Below are 22,595 nucleotides of genomic sequence, written 5' to 3'. Positions count from 1 at the left end.
TGTCGTCTGCGTAGAGGTGGATCTGAGAGTCACCAGCAGCAAGAGCGACATCATTGATATACACGGAGAAAAGAGTCGGTCCAAGAATTGAACCCTGTGGCACCCCCATAGAGACTGCCATAGGTCCAGACAACAGGCCCTCCGATTTGACACATTGAACTCTATCTGAGAAGTAGTTGGTGAACCAGGCGAGGCAGTCATTTGAGAATCCAAGGCTATTTAGTCTGCCAATAAGAATGCAGTGGTTGACAGAGTCGAAAGCCTTGGCCAGGTCGATGAAGATGGCTGCACAGTACTGTCTATTATCGATGGCGGTTATAATATCGTTTAGGACCTTGAGCGTGGCTGAGGTGCACCCATGACCAGCTCGGAAACCGGATTGCATAGCGGAGAAGGTACGGCGGGATTCGAAATGGTCGGTGATCTGTTTGTTAACTTGGCTTTCAAAAACTTTCGAAAGGCAGGGCAGGATGGATATAGGTCTGTAACAGTTTAGAGTGTCACCCCCTTTGAAGAGGGGGATGACCGCGGCAGCTTTCCAATCTCTGGGGATCTCAGACGTTACGAAAGAGAGGTTGAACAGGCTAGTAATAGGGGTTGCGACAATTTTGGCGGCTAGTTTTAGAAAGAAAGGGTCCAGATTGTTTAGCCCAGATGATTTGTAGGGGTCCAGATTTTGCAGCTCTTTCAGAACATCAGCTGTCTGAATTTGTGTGAAGGAGAAGCGGGGGGGCATGGGCAAGTTGCAGCGGAGGGTGCAGAGCTGGTGGCCGGGGTAGTGGTAGCCAGGTGGAAAGCATGGCCAGCCGTAGCAAAATGCTTGTTGAAATTCTTGATTATTGTAGATTTATCGGTGGTGATAGTGTTTCCTAGCCTCAGTGCAGTGGGCAGCTGGGAGGAGGTGCTCTTATTCTCCATGGACTTTACAGTGTCCCAAAACGTTTTGGAGTTAGTGCTACAGGATGCAAATTTCTGTTTGGAAAAGCTAGCCTTTGCTTTCCTAACTGCTTGTGTATATTGGTTCCTAACTTCCCTGAAAAGTTGCATATCGCGGGGACTATTCGATGCTAATGCAGTACGCCACAGGATGTTTTTGTGCTGGTCAAGGGCAGTCAAGTCTGAGGAGAACCAGGGGCTATATCTGTTCTTAGTTCTGTATTTTTTGAATGGGGCATGCTTATTTAAGATTGAGAGGAAATTACTTTTAAAGAACAACCAGGCATCCTCTACTGACGGAATGAGATCGATATCCATCCAGGATACCTGGGCCAGGTCAATTAATAATAATAATAATATGCCATTTAGCAGACGCTTTTATCCAAAGCGACTTACAGTCGTGCGTGCATACATTTTTGTGTATGGGTGGTCCCGGGGATCGAACCCACTACCTTTGGCGTTACAAGCGCCGTGCTCTACCAGCTGAGCTACAGAGGACCACAATTAGCAAGGCCTGCTCGCTAAAGTGTTTTAGGGAGCGTTTGACAGTGATGAGGGGTGGTCGTTTGACTGCGGACCCGTTATGGACGCAGGCAATAATCGCTGAGATCCTGGTTGAAGACAGCGGAGGTGTATTTAGAGGGTAAGTTAGTCAGGATGATATCTATGAGGGTGCCCATGTTTACGGATTTAGGGTTGTACCTGCTAGGTTCGTTGATAATTTGTGTGAGATTGAGGGCATCTAGTTTGGATTGTAGGATGGCCGGGGTGTTAAGCATATCCCAATTTAGGTCGCCAAGCAGTACGAACTCTGAGGATAAATGGGGGGCAATCAATTCACATATGGTGTCCAGGGCACAGCTGGGGGCTGAGGGGGGTCTGTAGCAAGCGGCAACAGTGAGATACTTATTTCTGGAAAGGTGGATTTTTAGAAGTAGAAGCTCAAACTGTTTGGGCACAGACCTGGATAGTATGATAGAGCTCTGCAGGCTCTCTACAGTAGATTGCAACTCCACCCCCTTTGGCAGTTCTATCTAGACAGAAAATGTTGTCTAGAATGTCATTGTATGCTGTAGCGTTAAGATTTCCCTTCACTAGCCCGAACCATGAAAAATAGCCCCAGACCATTATTCCTCCTCCACCAAACTTTACAGTTGGCACTATGTATTGGGGCAGGTAGCGAGGGGAGGGGGGAACTCAGTCGGGGTCTCAACCTACTATTGAGAGTAAGAATAGTAGAATACACAGCAGGTGCAATTTCAAAATGTTTTTGTGCATCAGCAGTTTCTCGTTACTGTCTGTCAGTCACTCAATTAGCCATGTCAGCTAACATTTGTTTTATTGCTAGTTAGTCTAGCCAGCTATGTAAACTTGTAGTAATCATGGCCGAATACCGACCAGGCATGCAGGTCAGGTGCCCTCCATTGGGCCCCCATTGATTGTGTTAGTCATTCTCACTCAGATATCATATTAACATGGCATAAGTCATTACAAAATGTGTAGAATTGCAGGAGATTAGCTTTAAAACTGCAACATTTTCTCTATGCTCCATGGCAAAATGTGTAGAATTGCAAGAAATGAACTTTAAAACGTACATTTCTCTCTCAACCCCCAACCAAATCTCGCATTTCTATTTCAGAGGTCCGATTTTCCCTTACTATAAATAAAGTTCACTCCCTAAGGATCATAAAATGAGTAGCGATGGTCCTCTGGGTGTAAACTCTGTGGATTTGGAAACTAGAACTGCTCCTGAGTAGAATTGACCCCCCGCAACGTACAGGAAATTGTGTATGGTGCAATATGTATGTCCAATATGAAAAACGTATTGCATTTAAACTGATTGGCCATTCTTTAAGGGCCGTAGAATGAGCAGTGACGCTCCTTGGGTTGTACACTGAATTTGGAAGATATGAGGTGCTCCTGAGTAGAATGGACCTCTCTTTTACTGCGACACAATGTACAGGAAATTGTGTACTATGGTGCAGTATGTCCAATATGAAAAACGTACTGAACATCGTGCAATTTGAATAAATTAATTAACAATGGGATTTAAAGATTAAAGTTGATTATTATAATATTATTAATAGCATTATGTCTTATTTGTATTACTGTTAGCATGATATCTAGTAATTCTTACTTTTAATACTGTTAATGCTATAATATTGGTGCTATAAAGGCGATTACCTTTATTCCTTTTTTCCTATTGTTAAACAAAATTCTAAGTCTGCCAACATTTCCTCATAAAATGTTAAGAATTTCGACCATTGGTATAATTTTTTTTAACCATCATTGCAGGACATTCATTTGGGAGGAAAACCGCTGAGGTCACAGCCTTATTCTTGCTAGGTCTTGCTTATTCTTGCTGGCGGAACGCAGGTCTAGCCAACTACTACTGGCTAAAATATTTACTTCAAGTTCAATCATTGTTTTAAATAAATAAAAGCAGATATAAAAACAGTTGTGTCGTGAAAAAAATTAAACCAGCTGTAAGAGAAAATTAGAAGTCTACTTATACTAATGTAGAATATTAGTTACCACTGTCACACTAGCTATGCTTTACATACTATGATCAAAATTACAAAAATGTGTAATTCATTTAGGAGACGAGACAAGACAAAATAATTGAAATAAATCCCTTGTATGATGAAAACGCTTTAATACAAACAAAGCATGAATTCCAAAGGGGAAAATAGGTCATAATAGTAATAAGAACAATTATTTAAACATGTAAATACAGTTGTCATCTTTTTGGCCCAATGCTGCCACCTGGCTGCCAGCCTCGGTACTTCATGCTGGTTTTGGGATGGCGTCGCAATAAGGGGTCCCCTTGGTCTATGTCTTTGGGTTTATCATACACCGTGGATATGTAGAAGTCTGGTTTGGCCTTTTTCACAAAGTAGGAGCTCAGCTTCTCTCCATGGTACCTGCACCAAACAGCATATTGTAATCAGGGTTTTTATTTGTCAACAAGAATAACTTGTAATATACTTTAACTTTCCTGTACATATCCAAGTTACAAAGGCCATAGATGTAATTGTCATTGTAGTTATTGTGATAGTAAATGTCGCACTCACCCAAAGCCCCTCTTGCATTTGGGATGCTGTCCTTCATTCTCCAGGGCTTCTGGAATCCCTGCCTGACTGTTACCCAGGCCCTTTCCCTCCTTCCAGCCCTGCTTCTCCATCACCCGGCGACCAACCCCCTAAACAACGACAACATACAAAGATCAGTACTGCTCCTAGTACCACGCAATAAAGCATTTATAATGGATTAGTAAATAGTTTATTATTCATTACACACACTGTAAATGTTAGTAACCTAGTTAGTTATTCACAAACTTAACAACTTAAAGTATTTAATAATGATTCATACGATCATTCATAAGATGTTTAATATAGGTCCTTATAAACCATTTACTAAATCATTAGTTAAGTCTTCTTGCGTTGCCTCATCTAAAGTGGGCTATTTATACTTTAGAAATGTTTAGAGAGTGACCAGTGTAATTTATCTTTTTTACATGCCATTGGTAGACATTCCAGCAGTACCTGATGCTCCTTAAGGTCTCAAAATGGCCCCTAGAACATAATGGTTAAACAATAAGCAGATGTTTTTTTCTTCCCCATTTTAAAACGCATCTCCTGCAATTCTACACAGTTTGACATGACTTATTATGTCTCTTGAGGAGTACAGTGGGGGAAAAAAGTATTTAGTCACCCACTTAAAAAGATGAGAGAGGCCTGTAATTTTCATCATAGGTACACGTCAACTATGACAGACAAAATGAGAATTTTTTCCAGAAAATCACATTGTAGGATTTTTTATGAATTTATTTGCAAATTATGGTGGAAAATAAGTATTTGGTCAATAATAAAAGTTTCTCAATACTTTGTTATATACCCTTTGTTGGCAATGACACAGGTCAAACGTTTTCTGTAAGTCTTCACAAGGTTTTCACACACTGTTGCTGGTATTTTGGCCCATTCCTCCATGCAGATCTCCTCTAGAGCAGTGATGTTTTGGGGCTGTCGCTGGGCAACACGGACTTTCAACTCCCTCCAAAGATTTTCTATGGGGTTGAGATCTGGAGACTGGCTAGGCCACTCCAGGACCTTGAAATGCTTCTTACGAAGCCACTCCTTCGTTGCCCGGGCGGTGTGTTTGGGATCATTGTCAAGCTGAAAGACCCAGCCATGTTTCATCTTCAATGCCCTTGCTGATGGAAGGAGGTTTTCACTCAAAATCTCACAATACATGGCCCCATTCATTCTTTCCTTTACACGGATCAGTCGTCCTTGTCCCTTTGCAGAAAAACAGCCCCAAAGCATGATGTTTCCACCCCCATGCAAACTTCAGACGGGCCTGGACATGTACTGGCTTAAGCAGGGGGACACGTCTGGCACTGCAGGATTTGAGTCCCTGGCGGCGTAGTGTGTTACTGATGGTAGGCTTTGTTACATTGGTCCCAGCTCTCTGCAGGTCATTCACTAGGTCCTCCCGTGTGGTTCTGGGATTTTTGCTCACCGTTCTTGTGATCATTTTGACCCCACGGGGTGAGATCTTGCGTGGAGCCCCAGATCGAGGGAGATTATCAGTGGTCTTGTATGTCTTCCATTTCCTAATAATTGCTCCCACAGTTGATTTCTTCAAGCCAAGCTGCTTACCTATTGCAGATTCAGTCTTCCCAGCCTGGTGCAGGTCTACAATTTTGTTTCTGGTGTCCTTTGACAGCTCTTTGGTCTTGGCCATAGTGGAGTTTGGAGTGTGACTGTTTGAGGTTGTGGACAGGTGTCTTTTATACTGATAACAAGTTCAAACAGGTGCCATTAATACAGGTAACGAGTGGAGGACAGCGGAGCCTCTTAAAGAAGAAGTTACAGATCTGTGAGAGCCAGAAATCTTGCTTGTTTGTAGGTGACCAAATACTAATTTTCCACCATTATTTGCAAATAAATTCATAAAAAATCCTACAATGTGATTTTTATTTTTGTGAAAATTACAGGCCTCTCATCTTAAGTGGGAGAACTTGCACAATTGGTGGCTGACTAAATACTTTTTTCCCCACTGTATATGGAGGGGTATTTTGAAAACACAGTATAAGTGGAAAGCCCCCTCCCCCCTGAATATTTAGGGGGGACATATCCCCGCAATCCCCCTTGGCAATTTCGCCTATGCTTCAGACACTCCATGCTACGTAAAACAACGAAAATGCTAACATAAGCTTTTCTAGGCAATTACTTTTCTAACAAAACCAAAGCGTGGATTGCAGTCATTCCTTAGAGAAGTCTAATCTTGGTTTGCCCAGAACTAAAATCTCATGTAATTTGATCATCTGAGTGATTAAATTCTGGGTCCATACATTTTAGAACTTCGGAGTTCCGGTTTGCGAAGTTTCCACCCTTGCAAAAGGAAACTCTCAGCCAAAGACACACACAAACACTTTTTGCAGCACCAATCTAAAGTGAGCGCTATTTCTGTTTTGAGTGACCAGCGTAATTTCTCTGAAAAAGATGAGCATGCCATTGGTAGACATTCCAGCAGTACCTGGTAAAAGAATAAGCACACAACACAGGATATATATACACACATATTTGGGAAGAACTAGCTTACTAACATTTACAAATATGGAAGTAATGATTAATAAATGGTGAACAAACCGTTTGTAAATGCCTTATAAATGGTTTATTCAAATAAAGTGTTACTCGAAGTTTAAACAACGCCTTCGCCCAATCTTGGTACATCCAAATAATCAGTGATGAAAACCCTAACACCGGAACTACTACTGCTCGTTACCATACGCATTCCATCCCGTCGTGACAGATTATTCGGTTAACGGGCAGAGTTTAAGAGCAGTTCATAGACTGCTTACGAGGTAAGGAAACAAATATTTGAATACATATTTTCGCTGAACTATCCCATTATGTTTAAAAAGTTACTCCCATTAAAGGCCCGGTAAAGGTGTCGCCAAACAAACCCGTGTGAAAATAGTCTGCGGTTAAAAGATGCACTGGAAGCATTTAGCACTGGAAGCATTTAAAAAGGTTATACATGTAAAATGTATACCTGCAAATCATACATGTAACATTTCTACCTCAATCACACCAGTAATAATGAAGGAATAAAAATACACTTGAGAAAAACTGGCCCGGTCCGCCCAGCTGTGTGTGTAGGCTACATCTCCCCGTTTTATGACTAGTTTGCGTTTGCGAAGTTGACAACAGCAAAACATTCAGAATACAACTCTTTCCTCAAGTCCTTGCAACAGTTTTTTCACAATAGCTGTGAATTAAATGGTCTATATACACACAAAAGTATGTGGACAGTCATAGGATGCCACCTTTCCAACAAGTCAGTTCGTCAGATTTCTGCCTTGCAACGGTAAGTGCTGTTATTTAGAAGTGGAAACGTCTAGGAGCAACAGCGAAGCGGTAGGCCACACAAGCTCATAGAAAGGGACTGCTGAGTGCTGAAGCGCGTAAAAATCATCTGTCCTCGGTTGCAACACTCACTACTGAGATCCAAACTGCCTCTGGAAGCAACTTCAGCACAATAACTGTTCGTCGGGAGCTTCATGAAATGGGTTTCCATGGCCGAGCAGTCGCACACAAGCCTAAGATCACCATGCGCAATGCCAAGCGTCGGCTGGAGTGGTGTACAGCTCACCGCCATTGGACTCTGGAGCAGTGGAAACGCGTTCTCTGGAGTGATGAATCACGCTTCACCATCTGGCAGTTCGACTGACTAATCTGGGTTTGGCGGATGCCAGGAGAATGCTACCTTCCCCAATGCATAGTGCCAACTGTAAAGTTTGGTGGTGGAGGAATAATGGTCTGGGGATGTTTTTCATGGTTCGGGCTAGGCCCCTTAGTTCCAATGAAGGGAAATCTTAACACTACGGCATACAATGACATTCTAGACGATTCCGTGCTTCCAACTTTGTGGAAACAGTTTGGGGAAGGCCCTTTCCTGTGTCAGCAATACAATGCCCCCGTGCACAAAGCGAGGTCCATACAGAAATGGTTTGTCGAGATCGGTGTGGAAGAACTTGACTGGCCTGCACAGAGCCCTGACCTCAATTGGAAGGCCGACTGCGGGCCTAATTGCCCAACATCAGTGCCTGACCTCACTAATGCTCTTGTGGCTGAATGGAAGCAAGTCCCCGCAGCAATGTTCCAACATCTAGTGGAAAGCCTTCCCAGAAGAGTGGAGGCTGTTATAGCAGCAAAGGGGGGACCAACTCCATATTAATGCCCATGATTTTGGAATAAGATCTTCGACGAGCAGGTGTCCACATACTTTTGGTTATATAGTGTATTTCCTTAAACATCCTGTGTTGTGTGTTTTACCATTGATATGCTCTAGGCTATTTTGAGACCTTAAGGAGAATCAGGTACTGCTGAAATGTCTACCAATGGCATGTCCATTTTTTGGTGAGAAATTACACTGGTCACTCAAAACATTTATATAGTATAAATTGCCCACACTTTAGATAAGGCCACGCAAAAAATACTTAACTAATGATTAGTAAACCTACATTAAACATCTTATGAATGGAGTAATCATTAATAAAATATTTACTAATCCATTATAAATGCTTCATTAAGTGGAGTTATTATAAAGTGCTCCCGGTAAATGTGTATTGGTGTGTGACTGCTCAGTCGACTCAGACTGCAAGACCGAAGAATGGACGAGGATCTAATATGATCTGCTATTTATTTTCATGGCTGCTCAGTTCACACGATTGGAACAAGGACTGCCCTACCTTAGTGAACTTCTCAAAGTTGCCGATTGGCTGATCTTGTCCTCCAGACCTGTCCTCCAGCCCCTCCCTCAGCCTCTTCTCATACCGCATGCGGACGTAGTCACGGGAGTCCATGTCACCCCCGTCTGTGTGGAGAGAGTGGAGAGAGTGGCCCCCATGAGATGAATTCTCTATGTACACCATTACTACCTTTTTGCACTTTATGCAGTTGTCTTTACTCCAGAGTGGCGTAGTGGTCTAAGGCACTGCATCACAGTGCTAGCTGTGCCACTAGAGATCCTGGTTCAAATCCAGGCTCTGTCAATTGCACAATTGGCCCAGCGTCGTCCAGGGTAGGGGAGGGAATGGCCGGCAGGGATGTAGCTCAGTTGGTAGAGCATGGTGTTTGCAACGCCAGGGTTGTGGGTTCGATTCCCACGGGGGGCCAGTATGAATTTTTTTTACATAATGTATGCACTCAGTAACTGTAAGTCGCTCTGGATAAGAGTGTCTGCTAAATGACTAAAATGTTAAATGTCTGTGCCTAACAATGTCTGTACCATGTTTGTGCTGCTGCCATGTTGTGTTGCTACCATGTTGTGTTGTTGTCTTATGTCTCTTTTTGTAGTGTTGCGGTGTCTCTCGTCTTAATGTGTTTTGTCCTCAATTTTGAATCCCAGCCCCCGTAGGAGGCCTTTTGCCTTTTGGTAGGCCGTCATTGTAAATAACAATCTGTTCTTAATTGACTTGCATAGTTAAATAAAAGGTTAAAAAAATGTCCCTTCAAATGTCTTAAGACATTGTGCCTACCTAGTTCACTAGGATTTCAAATCAGTCAACCACGTTTCCCTCCAGTTCTTATGCGAGTAAAGTCATACCGTATTTTAAAAAATTATCTTGACAGCTGTGATGGAAACAGGAAGTTTCAGTACAATTTTATAAAATGCCAACAGATTATTTGTTCGTTCAACATGGTGGGATCTTTTTGTGTTGGTAAAATGTATTATGCGAGAAATGACGGTGGAAACGCCTTTATGCGCAAATATTGATATTGAAGTCAACTTTGAGTCACACGATGACATGGTGTGTGGTCCTCCCACTACGGCTCGAAATCATGAAGTTTAAATTAGGTTACAGATTAAATTAGTTACGATGAACTTCACAGGGTGGTGAAAGTGCATGGTATGAACTTGATGCTCCTGTCTAATAAAAGTTGAGGGTCTTATTCCGCTGACATGATGATCGATGCTTGACTGCCGTTTTGACAAAAAAAAATATTCTTGCTCTTATCCATAATCTCATCATGTAGACTAGCCTCCCAGCACAGCCTACCCACACTGTATCTGCAAACTGTTGGCTAGAGCGCACGTGCCAAGACCAGAGTAGGCACATTTGCTATTTAACGCAACAGTTTTTGTGACAAAACTATGCGATGGAAACACATTGAACTGATTTTTATCTGCAACAAGTCCGTTTGGTGGAAACACACCACTGGTGGGAAAATGTGCATATTTTCTTTATGCAGATTTTAGAATAGTCACATTAAAATCTGTCACCAATTGGATGGAAACCTAGCTATAGATCCTGAATTGTGAAGGAAAACATGCAAAATCAGGTTACCTTTGTCATAGTAAACGCTCATGTCCACATCCCAATCATCTGTCGTTTGCTCATCAAAATCTAGGGGGAGAGAAAAAACAACATCACTATTTGACTGGAGGGAAATGTATAATTATGAATTTTACAAGACAGAAATGTTCAATCAGAATGGCAGATCTTTATGGCCCCCGCCATACCTCCTTCCTCCTCTTGCCAGTACTGGGCATCTGTGTAGAAGACCAGGCCTGAGCCTCCCTTCTCCCACTTCAGCTCTATCTCCTCCTCGTAGAGCCGCTCCTTGCTGCGCTCCTGGCTCGTCACGTCCTCATGCAGGGCCTCATGGCGCTCCCACTCCTCACAGCGGTCATCATCCTACATCACAGAACAACACAGGGATCATATGCAATGAAAGAAATGGCCCATGCGTCTGTAAAGCCAGAGTTCACAGCAACAAGAATAATCCAGCCATTGTTATGTAGCCAACTCCGATGTTTCTACCTTGAGATGTATTTTTCTTTACCAGCGCCTCAGCCTTTTTACCACTTTAAGCCCTTCCAGTTTTCAACATGATTCCCTTATGAACTAATCACAGCAAGTACTGTAGCTCACAGGTTATAGGATATTTACAGTAACACATTTAGACTCACATCATCTGCATTTGACTGGGCATCCTCCTCTTCCACTTCTGGTATTTCAGGGTCCCCTGAGTCAGTGGGCCCCTTGGTTCCTGAGGGAGGGGCCACACTACCAGGACCTGATATTTCATGCCCACCAGCTGTGAAGACACTCTCCTCGGTGGATGGTGCCAAGCTGGTGTTATGGTACTGGAAGGGCACATTACCATAGCGCCGGTTGCAGCTTGTCTTGGGGAAGGAGAGGCCCAGTTTGCGTATGAGGCGTGGGGGTAGGCGGCATGACTGAATAAGCTGTAAGAATACCTTTATTGTTGTACCCACATTACCAGCTGGCATAAGAGAAGGCGGGTTCAGCTCTGGCAAGCCCTTTAGATCCGCCTCTGTGAAGCGTTCTGTTAGTGCCACGTGGCGCCTGTGCTCTGACTTTGTCTTGTAGGGGAATCCATCCTCATCTGAAACAAAAATGTGGATTCCTTACATTTTATGAATAGCACACAGAGGCAGATTTTATGGTTTTATGTCTGACCTTGTCCCCAGGCTCTTGACAACCCATGACAAGATTGCCCAGACTAGAGTAATGGTTAAGTTACAGTGCCTTCAGAAAGTATTAACACCCCTTGACTTTTTCCACATTGTTGTGTTACAAGGTGGGATTAAAATTGATTCTAACATAAGTATTCAACCCCAGAGTCAATATTTGCTAGAATCACCTTTGGCAGCGATTACAGCTGTGAGTCTTTCTAGGTAAGTCTCTACAAAAGCTTTGCACACCTGGATTGTAAAATATTTGTACATTATTCTTTTTAAAATTCAAGCTCTGTCAAGTTGGTTGTTGATCATTGCTAGACAGCCATGTTCAAGTCTAGCCATTGAGTTTCAAGCCAATTTAAGTCAAAACTGTAACTAGGCCACTCAGGAACATTCAATGTTATCTTGGTAGGCAACTCCAGTGTATATTTGGCCTTGTGTTTTAGGTTATTGTCCTGCTGAAAGGTGAATTTGTCTCCCAGTGTCTGTTGTAAAGTGCTTAGCTCTATTCCGATTATTTAAATCCTAAAAAAAAAAAAAAATCCCCTTGTCCTTGCCGATGACAAGCATACCCATAACATGATGCAGCCACCACCATGCTTGAAAATAATAGTGGTACTCAGTAATGTGTTGCGTTGGATTTGCCCCAAACATAATGCTTTGTATTCAGGACATAAAGTTATTTTTTTTTGTTGCCACATTTGCATTTTTACTTCAGTGCCTTATTGCAAACATAATGCATGTTTTGGAATATTTTGTATTCTGTACAGGCTTCCTTCTTTTCACTGTCATTTAGGTTAGTATTGTGGACTAACTACAATTTTGTTAATCCATCCTCAGCCATTAAACTCTGTAATGGTTTTAAAGTCACCATTGGCCTGAAATGCCTCAGCAGTTTCCTTCCTCTCTGGCAACTCTGTTAGGAAGTACTCCTGGATCTGGGTGTCTTGATACACAATCCAAAGTTTAATTAATACTGTACCTTCACCATGCTCAAAGGGATATTCAATGTCATCTTTTTTTTACCCATCTACAAATAGGTGCCATTTTTGCGAGGCATTGGAAAACCTCCCTGGTCTTTGTGGTTGAATCTGTTTGAAATTCACTGCTCGACTTAGGGACCTTAAAGATAATTGTATGTGTGGGGTACAGAGATGAGGTAGTCATTCTAGTCAAACTATTTTCACACTGAGTCCATGCATTTTATTATGTGACTTGTTAAGCACATTTTTACTCATTAACTTATTTAGGCTTGCGATTACAAAGGGTTGAATACTTATTGACTCAAGACATTTCAGCTTTTCATTTTTAATTAATTCGGAAAAAATATGAAAAACATAATTCCACTTTGACTTATGGGGTATTGTGTGTAGGCTAGTGACACAAAATCTCAATTTAATCCATTTTAAAATTCAGGCTGTAACAAAATATGGAAAAAGTCGAGGGGTGTGAACACTTTCTGAAGGCACTGTAGCCTAATTTGAATCCTTCAGAAAGTATTTGGAGTTACTATTGGGTGATTTCCTCATTAACTAGATTGAAAAAACAACAACAAAAAAACATATACATATATATACAGTGAGGGAAAAAAGTATTTGATCCCCTGCTGATTTTGTACGTTTGCCCACTGACAAAGAAAAATAAATGATCAGTCTATAGTTTTAATGGTAGGTTTATTTAAACAGTGAGAGACAGAATAATCCAGAAAAACTAATGTCAAAAATGTTATAAATTGATTTGCATTTTAATGAGGGAAATAAGTATTTGACCCCCTCTCAATCAGAAAGATTTCTGGCTCCCAGGTGTCTTTTATACAGGTAACGAGCTGAGATTAGGAGCACACTCTTAAAGGGAGTGCTCCGAATCTCAGCTTGTTACCTGTATAAAAGACACCTGTCCACAGAAGCAAATCAATCAATCTGGAAGACACACAAAATAACTGTCAATCTCCCTCGGCCTGGGGCTCCATGCAAGATCTCACCTCGTGGAGTTGCAATGATCATGAGAACGGTGAGGAATCAGCCCAGAACTACACAGGAGGATCTTGTCAATGATCTCAAGGCAGCTGGGACCATAGTCACCAAGAAAACAATTGGCTGCAGGACTGAAATCCTGCAGCGCCCGCAAGGTCCCCCTGCTCAAGAAAGTATTTGATAACCTGCAAAATCGGCAGCGTTTCTTACTTACAAAGCATGTAGAGGTCTGTAATTTTTATCATAGGTACACTTCAACTGTGAGAGACGGAATCTAAAACAAAAATCCAGAAAATCACATTGTATGATTTTTAAGTAATTAATTTGCATTTTATTGCATGACATAAGTATGATACATCAGAAAAGCAGAACTTAATATTTGGTACAGAAACCTTTGTTTGCAATTACAGAGATCATACGTTTCCTGTAGGTCTTGACCAGGCTTGCACACACTGCAGCAGGGATTTTGGCCCACTCCTCCATACAGACCTTCTCCAGATCCTTCAGGTTTTGGGGCTGTTGCTGGGCAATACGGACTTTCAGCTCCCTCCAAAGATTTTCTATTGGGTTCAGGTCTGGAGACTGGCTAGGCCACTCCAGGACCTTGAGATGCTTCTTACGGAGCCACTCCTTAGTTGCCCTGGCTGTGTGTTTCGGGTTGTTGTCATGCTGGAAGACCCAGCCACGACCCATCTTCAATGATCTTACTGAGGTAAGGAGGTTGTTGGCCAAGATCTCGCGATACATGGCCCCATCCGTCCTCCCCTCAATACGGTGCAGTCGTCCTGTCCCCTTTGCAGAAAAGCATCCCCAAAGAATGATGTTTCCACCTCCATGCTTCACGGTTGGGATGGTGTTCTTGGGGTTGTACTCATCCTTCTTCTTCCTCCAAACACGGCGAGTGGAGTTTAGACCAAAAAGCTCTATTTTTGTCTCATCAGACCACATGACCTTCTCCCATTCCTCCTCTGGATCATCCAGATGGTCATTGGCAAACTTCAGACGGGCCTGGACATGCGCTGGCTTGAGCAGGGGGACCTTGCGTGCGCTGCAGGATTTTAATCCATGACGGCGTAGTGTGGTACTAATGGTTTTCTTTGAGACTGTGGTCCCAGCTCTCTTCAGGTCATTGACCAGGTCCTGCCGTGTAGTTCTGCGCTGATCCCTCACCTTCCTCATGATCATTGATGCCCCACGAGGTGAGATCTTGCATGGAGCCCCAGACCGAGGGTGATTGACCGTCATCTTGAACTTCTTCCATTTTCTAATAATTGCGCCAACAGTTGTTGCCTTCTCACCAAGCTGCTTGCCTATTGTCCTGTAGCCCATCCCAGCCTTGTGCAGGTCTACAATTTTATCCCTGATGTCCTTATACAGCTCTCTGGTCTTGGCCATTGTGGAGAGGTTGGAGTCTGTTTGATTGAGTGTGTGGACAGGTGTCTTTTATACAGGTAACGAGTTCAAACAGGTGCAGTTAATACAGGTAATGAGTGGAGAACAGGAGGGCTTCTTAAAGAAAAACTAACAGGTCTGTGAGAGCTGGAATTCTTACTGGTTGGTAGGTGATCAAATACTTATGTCATGCAATAAAATAAAATAAAAAATCATACAATGTGATTTTCTGGATTTTTGTTTTAGATTCCGTCTCTCACAGTTGAAGTGTACCTATGATAAAAATTACAGACCTCTACATGCTTTGTAAGTAGGAAAACCTGCAAAATCAGCAGTGTATCAAATACTTGTTCTCCCCACTGTACATGCCCGTCTGAAGTTTGCCAATGAACATCTGAATGATTCAGAGGAGAACTGGGTGACAGTGTTGTGGTCAGATGAGACCAAAATCGAGCTCTTTAGCATCAACTCAACTCACCGTGTTTGGAGGAGGAGGAATGCTGCCTAAGATCCCAAGAACACCATCCCCATCCTCAAACATGGAGGTGGAAACATCATGCTTTGGGGGTGTTTTTCTGCTAAGGGGACAGGACAACTTCACCGCATCAAAGGGACGATGGACGGGGCCATGTACCGTCAAATCTTGGGTGAGAACCTCCTTCCCTCAGCCAGGGCATTGAAAATGGGTCGTGGATGGGTATTCCAGCATGACAATGACCCAAAACACACGGCCAAGGCAACAAAGGAGTGGCTCAAGAAGAAGCACATTAAGGTCCTGGAGTGGCCTAGCCAGTCTCCAGACCTTAATCCCATAGAAAATCTGTGGAGGGAGCTGAAGGTTCGAGTTGCCAAACATCAGGCTCGAAACCTTAATGACTTGGAGAAGATCTGCAAAGAGCAGTTGGACAAAATCCCTCTTGAGATGTGTGCAAACCTGGTGGCCAACTACAAGAAACGTCTGACCTCTGTGATTGCCAACAACGGTTTTGCCACCAAGTACTAAGTCATGTTTTGCAGAGGGGTCAAATACTTATTTCCCTCATTAAAATGCAAATCAATTGATAACATTTGACATGTGTTTTTCTGGATTTTTTTGTTATTATTCTGTCTCTCACTGTTCAAATAAACCTACCATTAAAATGATAGACTGATCATGTCTTTGTCAGTGGGCAAACGTACAAAATCAGCAGGGGATCAAATACTTTTTTCCCCCTCACTATATATATATATATATATATATATATATATATATATGATCATATACAAATGTAATTTTGGTTCGAAATGATACTTTTTTTGTCAAATATTATATACAGTATGTTTGGGCTTCCTGCGGTCAATTTGCAGTCTACAAGTTATATGTCATTATGTTTCCAGCCCTTAGTGTGTCCACCCACTCTGTAAAAACGCGCTTTGGTGATGACATTTCACTTACTTATGTTATAAAATAAATTTTACCAAGACAAATATGATTCTTCATGTTCTGAATCGTTCAGTGGGGTCTCTAACATATCATTAACATTATATCCAAAAAGTCTGATTTTGTAACCTAATACATCCGATAATAAGCACCAAGCTCTGTTGACAGAGCGGTGCAGCTTTATTGTAAAAACTTTAGTGGATTTTCATTTTGTGGTCGTCGTCTTCCAAGTTGTTTCCGCCGGTCGCAAATAGCAAAATGAGAATGACATAAGCTGAAAGTTTGAGGTGCGCTCAGTGCTCGGTTGGTATTTCACAGAGATACGCTTGTTTTTGTGAGAAGTTTTAGAAAAATAACAGAAACGTCGCATTAATATGAACAGCGTATACTACATGTCATGTCTCACTATTGAACTCGTCATCTCTTTTCTCAAATCCGGAGGACATTAGAGGTAAAATAGATATCGATTTTAAGCCTGTCAGGTAGCCTTAATGGTGCTTTCAAGACAACTGGGAACTCTGAAAAAAAAAAAAGAGGTCAAATCATGACATCTATGATCTTCAGGTCGGAGCTTTAGAAAGAGGCTTGAGTACCCGACTTGGGCTGCAGTCCAAACACGTTACATTTTACCCCCTCTCCCATCGGGAGAATCCCTGTCGAAACCAGATGCAGTTTGATTGCCATCTTAAGTCGAGGTCCAATTTACAAACGTTGCCCCCTCGTCCCTCGATTTAGCTCGAGGGAGCGAGTGGAGAACATTTTGACCACTTGTGGGGTTGATATGACCCACAATTCAATGCAAACTGTAGTGACGTGTCAAACTCCGATGGGCACGAAGTGTCAAATTTAATCAACATGGCTGCATTTTCAGCATGTGAGACAAAATTATGAAACTAGCTTGCTAAAGAATATATATAGATGACATTAATTTTTGCATTGGCAAATGACGCTCAAATTGGCTTAGTCTCGTAGTGAGGAGCCTATAAAACGTAGCTAGCTTCATACATTTTTGTGGGAATTCTGAAATGTATTGGAATAAATGACCAAACTATAAAACTAGCTAGCCAGCTATTGGTAACTGTCGGTAGCTAGCTACCTGACAGGGACAGGAGTGCTTGATAGCTACGTTAGATTGCTAGGTACATTAATAGCTTTAGGTTGGTTGTTTTTAAGATCAACTTCAAGAACTTCAAGGACGTTGCCTCTACGATCATCACTCTCCCTCGCTTGTGCAAGGGACTTTTAAGGTACACTCGGATGTGACGATGTAAAAGGTTGAGATGTAATTGTCAATCAGTAAAGCAGAAGCCAAGGGGTTAATAAGAACAGTGGTTAAAAACAAATGTCAAGAGAAAGGGAAGACACCTGTATAAGATCCAGGAAAAGGTGGGGGCAGGGAGGTCTTCAGGCCGAAAGAACAGGGAGGAAAGTGTAGTCACAAGGCTGAGACACACAAGGCTCAATAGTACATTGATATTGGTGGGGAAACATCTGACTGGGAGGTGTGATCATTGTCTGGAGGAGATGGAGACAGTGGAACATGTTCTATTTCAGTGCCAGAAATATGTGAGGGATAGGGTGCGATTGTTATTACATTTGAGGAGTAATGGGGTTGAAGAGCCGGGATTAAGTGAACTGCTTGGGAAATATTCAGTCCAGTTGGTGGCGGTCATGCACCTTAAAGTTGGTTGCCAACCGCCATATAAAATCCACAGAAGAAGACTATGTAAAATGTAATTCAAGGGCTGAGGGTTTAGGGCGGAGGGCTGTAGGTGACGGTTTGAGTCGAGGAATCCGGAAGAAAGAGATCGCGCTAGTTTGAAATGGAAAAGCGTTGTGGTAGCTATTGATAAAGAACAACGTCAAGACGAAACAGCTGATTGATGCACTGTTGAGCGCTACATCCCGAGGGGTTCTTGCTGATTGTACGGAGATTGTGAAAGCCGGTTAAATGGCGTCCCTAGACAAGGCAAGAACAAGATGTATGTCAGGAGAAGTGCAGTACTATCATAAGGAGCGTTATACTTGGAATACAGAGGAGGAATGGAGGGAAAAAGAGAGGCAGAGGTCTAAGAGAGAGAGGGAGGAAGAGGGTGAGCTTGAGTCGGTTAAAAATGGCAGAAAAAAGGGAGATGTTTGTTAAAAGAAGAATGGTAGAAAGTGTAAGCAGAGTGAGCTGAAGACAGGAGGAGAAATGGAAGTGAATGAGGGCGAAGTATAGGAGGTGGTAGGGGTGGTAAAGTTCTCTGAGCCCGAGGTTTGCACCGAGGGTCAGGATTAAGATAAGTCTGTCACAGTAGGAGTGAAGTTTTTGGAAAAAGTGGACCCTTGCCTTTTGGCTGATCCATTTGTGGTTTCAGGGTGGGTGAAAACAGAGTTGGGTGCTGTGGAATCGGTGAGGGTAACCAGAAGTGGTCGAGTGATAATTGTTTGTGTTTCTACTGGTCAGAGGGACGAGGCGCTCAGTGTTAAACGAATGGGGGCAAGAGATGTGAATTGTTTTGCTCTCAAGAAAAGGGCGCCATTGAAAGGAGTGATTACTGGGGTAAATGTGAAAGCTGAACAACTGAAGGGGAAGATTCCCGGTGTTTGTGATGCTCGTTGTTTGGTGCGACGCAGACAGGGTGGCGTGAGTGGAGAAACAGAAGAGTCATTGTCTGTTCTTTTGAGTTTTGACGTTGAGTCTTTGCCCGACAAAGTGATGTTAGGATATATAAGTTATCCGGTACGAGCTTTTGTGCTGAATACATTACGTTGTTACAGGTGTCAAGCTTATGGGCATGTGGCAGCAGTGTGTAGGAGGGAGGTTCCTAGGTGTGAGAAGTGTGCAGAAGGGCATGAGACAAAGGAATGTGTACCATTGGGGAAAGTAGTGGTATGTGTTAATTGTAGGGGTGCCCATGGGACTGGGGATCCAAAATGTCTGGTTCGAGAGAGGCAGGTTGAGTTATCCAGGGTTAGAGTAGTGCAGGAGTTGTAATATGCTGAGGCAGTGAAGAAAGTAGAGGAAGATGGGTCAAGGGGGAGGGATCCTGAGAGGAGTGGTGTGAATAGTAGATCTGTACCAGTACAGAGGGATAGGCCAACAAGTGATATGTTTCAGTAAGATTGGATTTATGGCATTTATAGCAATGGTTATCAACTGTACTGCAGGGATGGAACGTAAGACGCAGAAAATAAAGGTTGTGGTGGCAGCTGCAGAGAGGTATTTGGGTGTGCGAGACTTGACATCAGAAGAGTTACAGGGTGTGTTAAGTGGTGGTGTCCCATCCTTTCAGGCTGTTGGTCTGAAGTAGGAATAAATAGATTTAAATAGTGGAGTATGGTAGTGATTGTGGAGTATGTGAGTGTAGTGTTAGATGGTAGGGTATTTGTTGTCTTTTTTAAAGCAAAGTATAAGGGAGTTATACTCCAGTATAGTAGGTTGCGGCAATGCAACATTTATTGGATGCCAACCGCCTTTAAACCTCATCGAAGAAGAAGGAAGGCTGTCTACTTTTGTGTTTGGACTGCAGTTGGAATTCCGAGTTGGATGACAGTTAAACTATTTTTCCCAGTCGGAGTTAGTATTTTTCCAAGTTCCCAGTTGTTTCGAACGCCTTATAATTCTCGCACAGCCTCCAGCCTAGCTGACGCGATTTAGTCGCCCTAATTTTGACCATCCTACAAGGGTAAAAACTCCAATCAATTAACGGATTATGATAGAGAGGTGAGGTTTGGACCATTGGTTTTCTTAGAGTAGACCAATTATCTACACAATTAACATTATTTTACCCATTGGTGAAAAGAAGCCACTAACATGGGTGGAAAATGTCACCATTAAATATAGTTAAGGAGGAAATCGACGACTTTGCAGCCTGAATGGAAAATGTTTTATGTAAGAACCGGTCCACGGGGATTCTAGTGTATTGCCGGCTGCATACAATGCATTTGGACGGTAAAATGAAACCATCAATACCAGATCAATATCGCCATCTGCCGGCCTTTGGGCTACCCTGACCATCCGCTCAATAAAAAAAAATCGGCCGGCGGCTGAATCTAGTTGATCCCTGGCCTACACCAACAAACTAATACATTCTATTGTCTTTTTCAAAATAGATTTTTCGTATTCTGATGTTAGCCAAGACCTTCATAAACACAACCAAAACAATTTTTCCGATAGCATATGACATTATTTATTAGACTGTTAGAATGTGGCTGAAAGGTAGTCCTTGAGGCCCAACTTTTCTAGTGTTAATGACTCCAAAGACATACTAACCTGTGGGATGTGATACTTTTACTTTTCTTATCACACAACGCCTCGCAAGCCAGTTGCCCTTCGAGTCGATCCATTGATTCCCAGCGTACATTTTGACCAATCTGTCCGCCTCATTTGAAGGTACCGAGACCACGCAACAACATGTTTTTATACTCTTCGGCGAAGAACCACTCTCCTCTGTCACCGCAGAGTTTGAAGTGACCGCCTCGACGTATGTGGATGGCATTTCTGTTGTCTGTGTCTCTCTTCTTGTATGGTCTGAAATGTTGTCTTGGGTGCCCTCGGGCTCCTTCAAAATTTCCGGTCGATGTCGGTAATGGAAACACAAGAAACCATTGCTTTCTATGAATTGGCTAAAAAAGTTTCTTAGGTTAGCAGATCGAAAGGCAGTAGGTATATTGCTAACAGCAAAGTACATAGCCGAGCTGGATTCCGCCATGTTTGTTTATTTGTTGTCGACTCGAACGTCATTACGGAAGTAATCTAGAAGCCAGTCTTCTTCTTCGATGAGGGTTAACGGAGGTTGGCATCCAATAAATATTCTTCTTCTTCTTTTTCTTCAGGGGGTTTATCGGCGGTTGGCATCCAACGTTATGGTGCATTACCGCCACCTACCGTACTGGAGTGTGGGCCAGAGACAGGGATAAACTAAATCCTACCTGCCAACCCAGTTTCTCTTAAAAAAGACAACAAAATATGTGATACAGGCCTCCTGTAGCTCAGTTGATAGAGCATGGCACTTGCAACGCCAGGGTTGTGGGTTCGTTTCCAACGGGGGGCCAGTATGAAAAATGTATGCACTCACTAACTGTAAGTTGCTCTGGATAAGAGCGACTGCTAAATGACTAAAATGTAAAATACTATATCTAATGAGGTTCTACTCAATATACTCTTTAAACTAATTTCCTGTATCCCCTTCTCCCTCATACTTAATCTCATCCTCTCTATTTCCCTCTGATACTGCCCACACTGTAGCAATACATGCTCATTTTACATTTTAGTCATTTAGCAGACGCTCTTATCCAGAGCGACTTACAGTTAGTGAGTGCATACATTTTTCATATTGGCCCCCCGTGGGAAACGAACCCACAACCCTGGCGTTGCAAGCGCCATGCTCTACCAACTGAGCTACAGGGGACTACACAGTCTCGATTTCCTGACAATAATCACATTTTCCTGATGGATGCTTTCCTATCACGCTTAGTGTCTTATTCAACTGGCTGTGTCCCACCCTTAATCTTGTAAATATTGCCTCCTCTCTTCTGTCCCTTCCTGCCGTCCTCCCCTCCCCTTTCCTCTGTACTTGAAATAAATGCCTTCCCTTAATATTACACTTAAGGGAAGGTAGATCAACTACTGGAGGCGGGAGTAACCATGGTGGATTTACAGGAATAACTACCGTTGGACTAAACTCCCTTCCATACAGTCCCATCTCCTTCGCCTGGTATTTCCCATCCACCCAAAGCTCATGTTGTGTCTTTGCTCATGTTCCAGCATGCTTGTAAAATCCCTTTCCCAGGATGAGACACCCCATGTCCCTGTAGGTTGACCCAATACTTAATTGCCAGCTGCTGTCTCCTAATCTGCAATGGCATATCCCCCATCTCCACCTGTAATGCATCCACTGGGGACGTCCGAAACGCCCCACTACATATTCTGAGTCCTTGCCCCGTATGACATCTAGCCTTTCCAGTGAGGTCCGGGCTGCCGAACCATATGCTATACTGCCATAGTCTATTACAGATCGGATCAATGCAACATACATGGTCTTCAATGAGGAACGCCCAGCCCCCCACTCCTTGCCCGTCAGACAGCGCATCACATTTAGCACCTTCTTACACTTTCCCACCACTCTCTCAATGTATTCTGCCCAGGTCAGTCTAGTGTCAAAGTATACCCCAAGGAACCTGAAGGCCCCCACCCTCTCCAGGTTTCTCCCATATTACCTCAAGCATACCTCATCTCCCACCTTCCTCCTGGTAAAGAACACTGTTTGAGTTTTCTCTACAGAGAACCTGAATCCCCACATTAGTGCCCACCACTCTACCTCATCAATTGCTTCCTGCACCTTCCTGACTATGTATGGCACATTTCTTCCCCTCTTCCATAAGGCACC

At 42.9% G+C, this 22,595-nt stretch overlaps 1 protein-coding gene across 1 annotated transcript; it reads right to left on the bottom strand.

Annotated features, from left to right (window-relative positions):
* Positions 1 to 3,575: 3,575 nt before the first annotated feature.
* On the bottom strand, positions 3,576 to 20,974 carry LOC121585909 (G patch domain-containing protein 3). Its single transcript, XM_041902226.2, has 7 exons — positions 20,480 to 20,974; positions 10,921 to 11,360; positions 10,471 to 10,645; positions 10,295 to 10,354; positions 8,696 to 8,820; positions 4,011 to 4,138; positions 3,576 to 3,860 (listed from the first exon to the last, which is right to left on the bottom strand). Exons 1-7 carry the CDS (start codon positions 20,916 to 20,918, stop codon positions 3,677 to 3,679), a joined length of 1,551 nt encoding a protein of 516 aa, XP_041758160.1. The 5' UTR covers positions 20,919 to 20,974; the 3' UTR covers positions 3,576 to 3,676.
* Positions 20,975 to 22,595: the final 1,621 nt, after the last annotated feature.

The sequence above is a fragment of the Coregonus clupeaformis genome, chromosome 17 (assembly GCF_020615455.1).
Source record: "Coregonus clupeaformis isolate EN_2021a chromosome 17, ASM2061545v1, whole genome shotgun sequence".
Classification (NCBI taxonomy): Eukaryota; Metazoa; Chordata; class Actinopteri; order Salmoniformes; family Salmonidae; genus Coregonus; species Coregonus clupeaformis.
The sequence above is the reverse complement of the archived record's forward strand: the minus strand, read 5'-3'. Positions and strand labels throughout refer to the sequence as shown.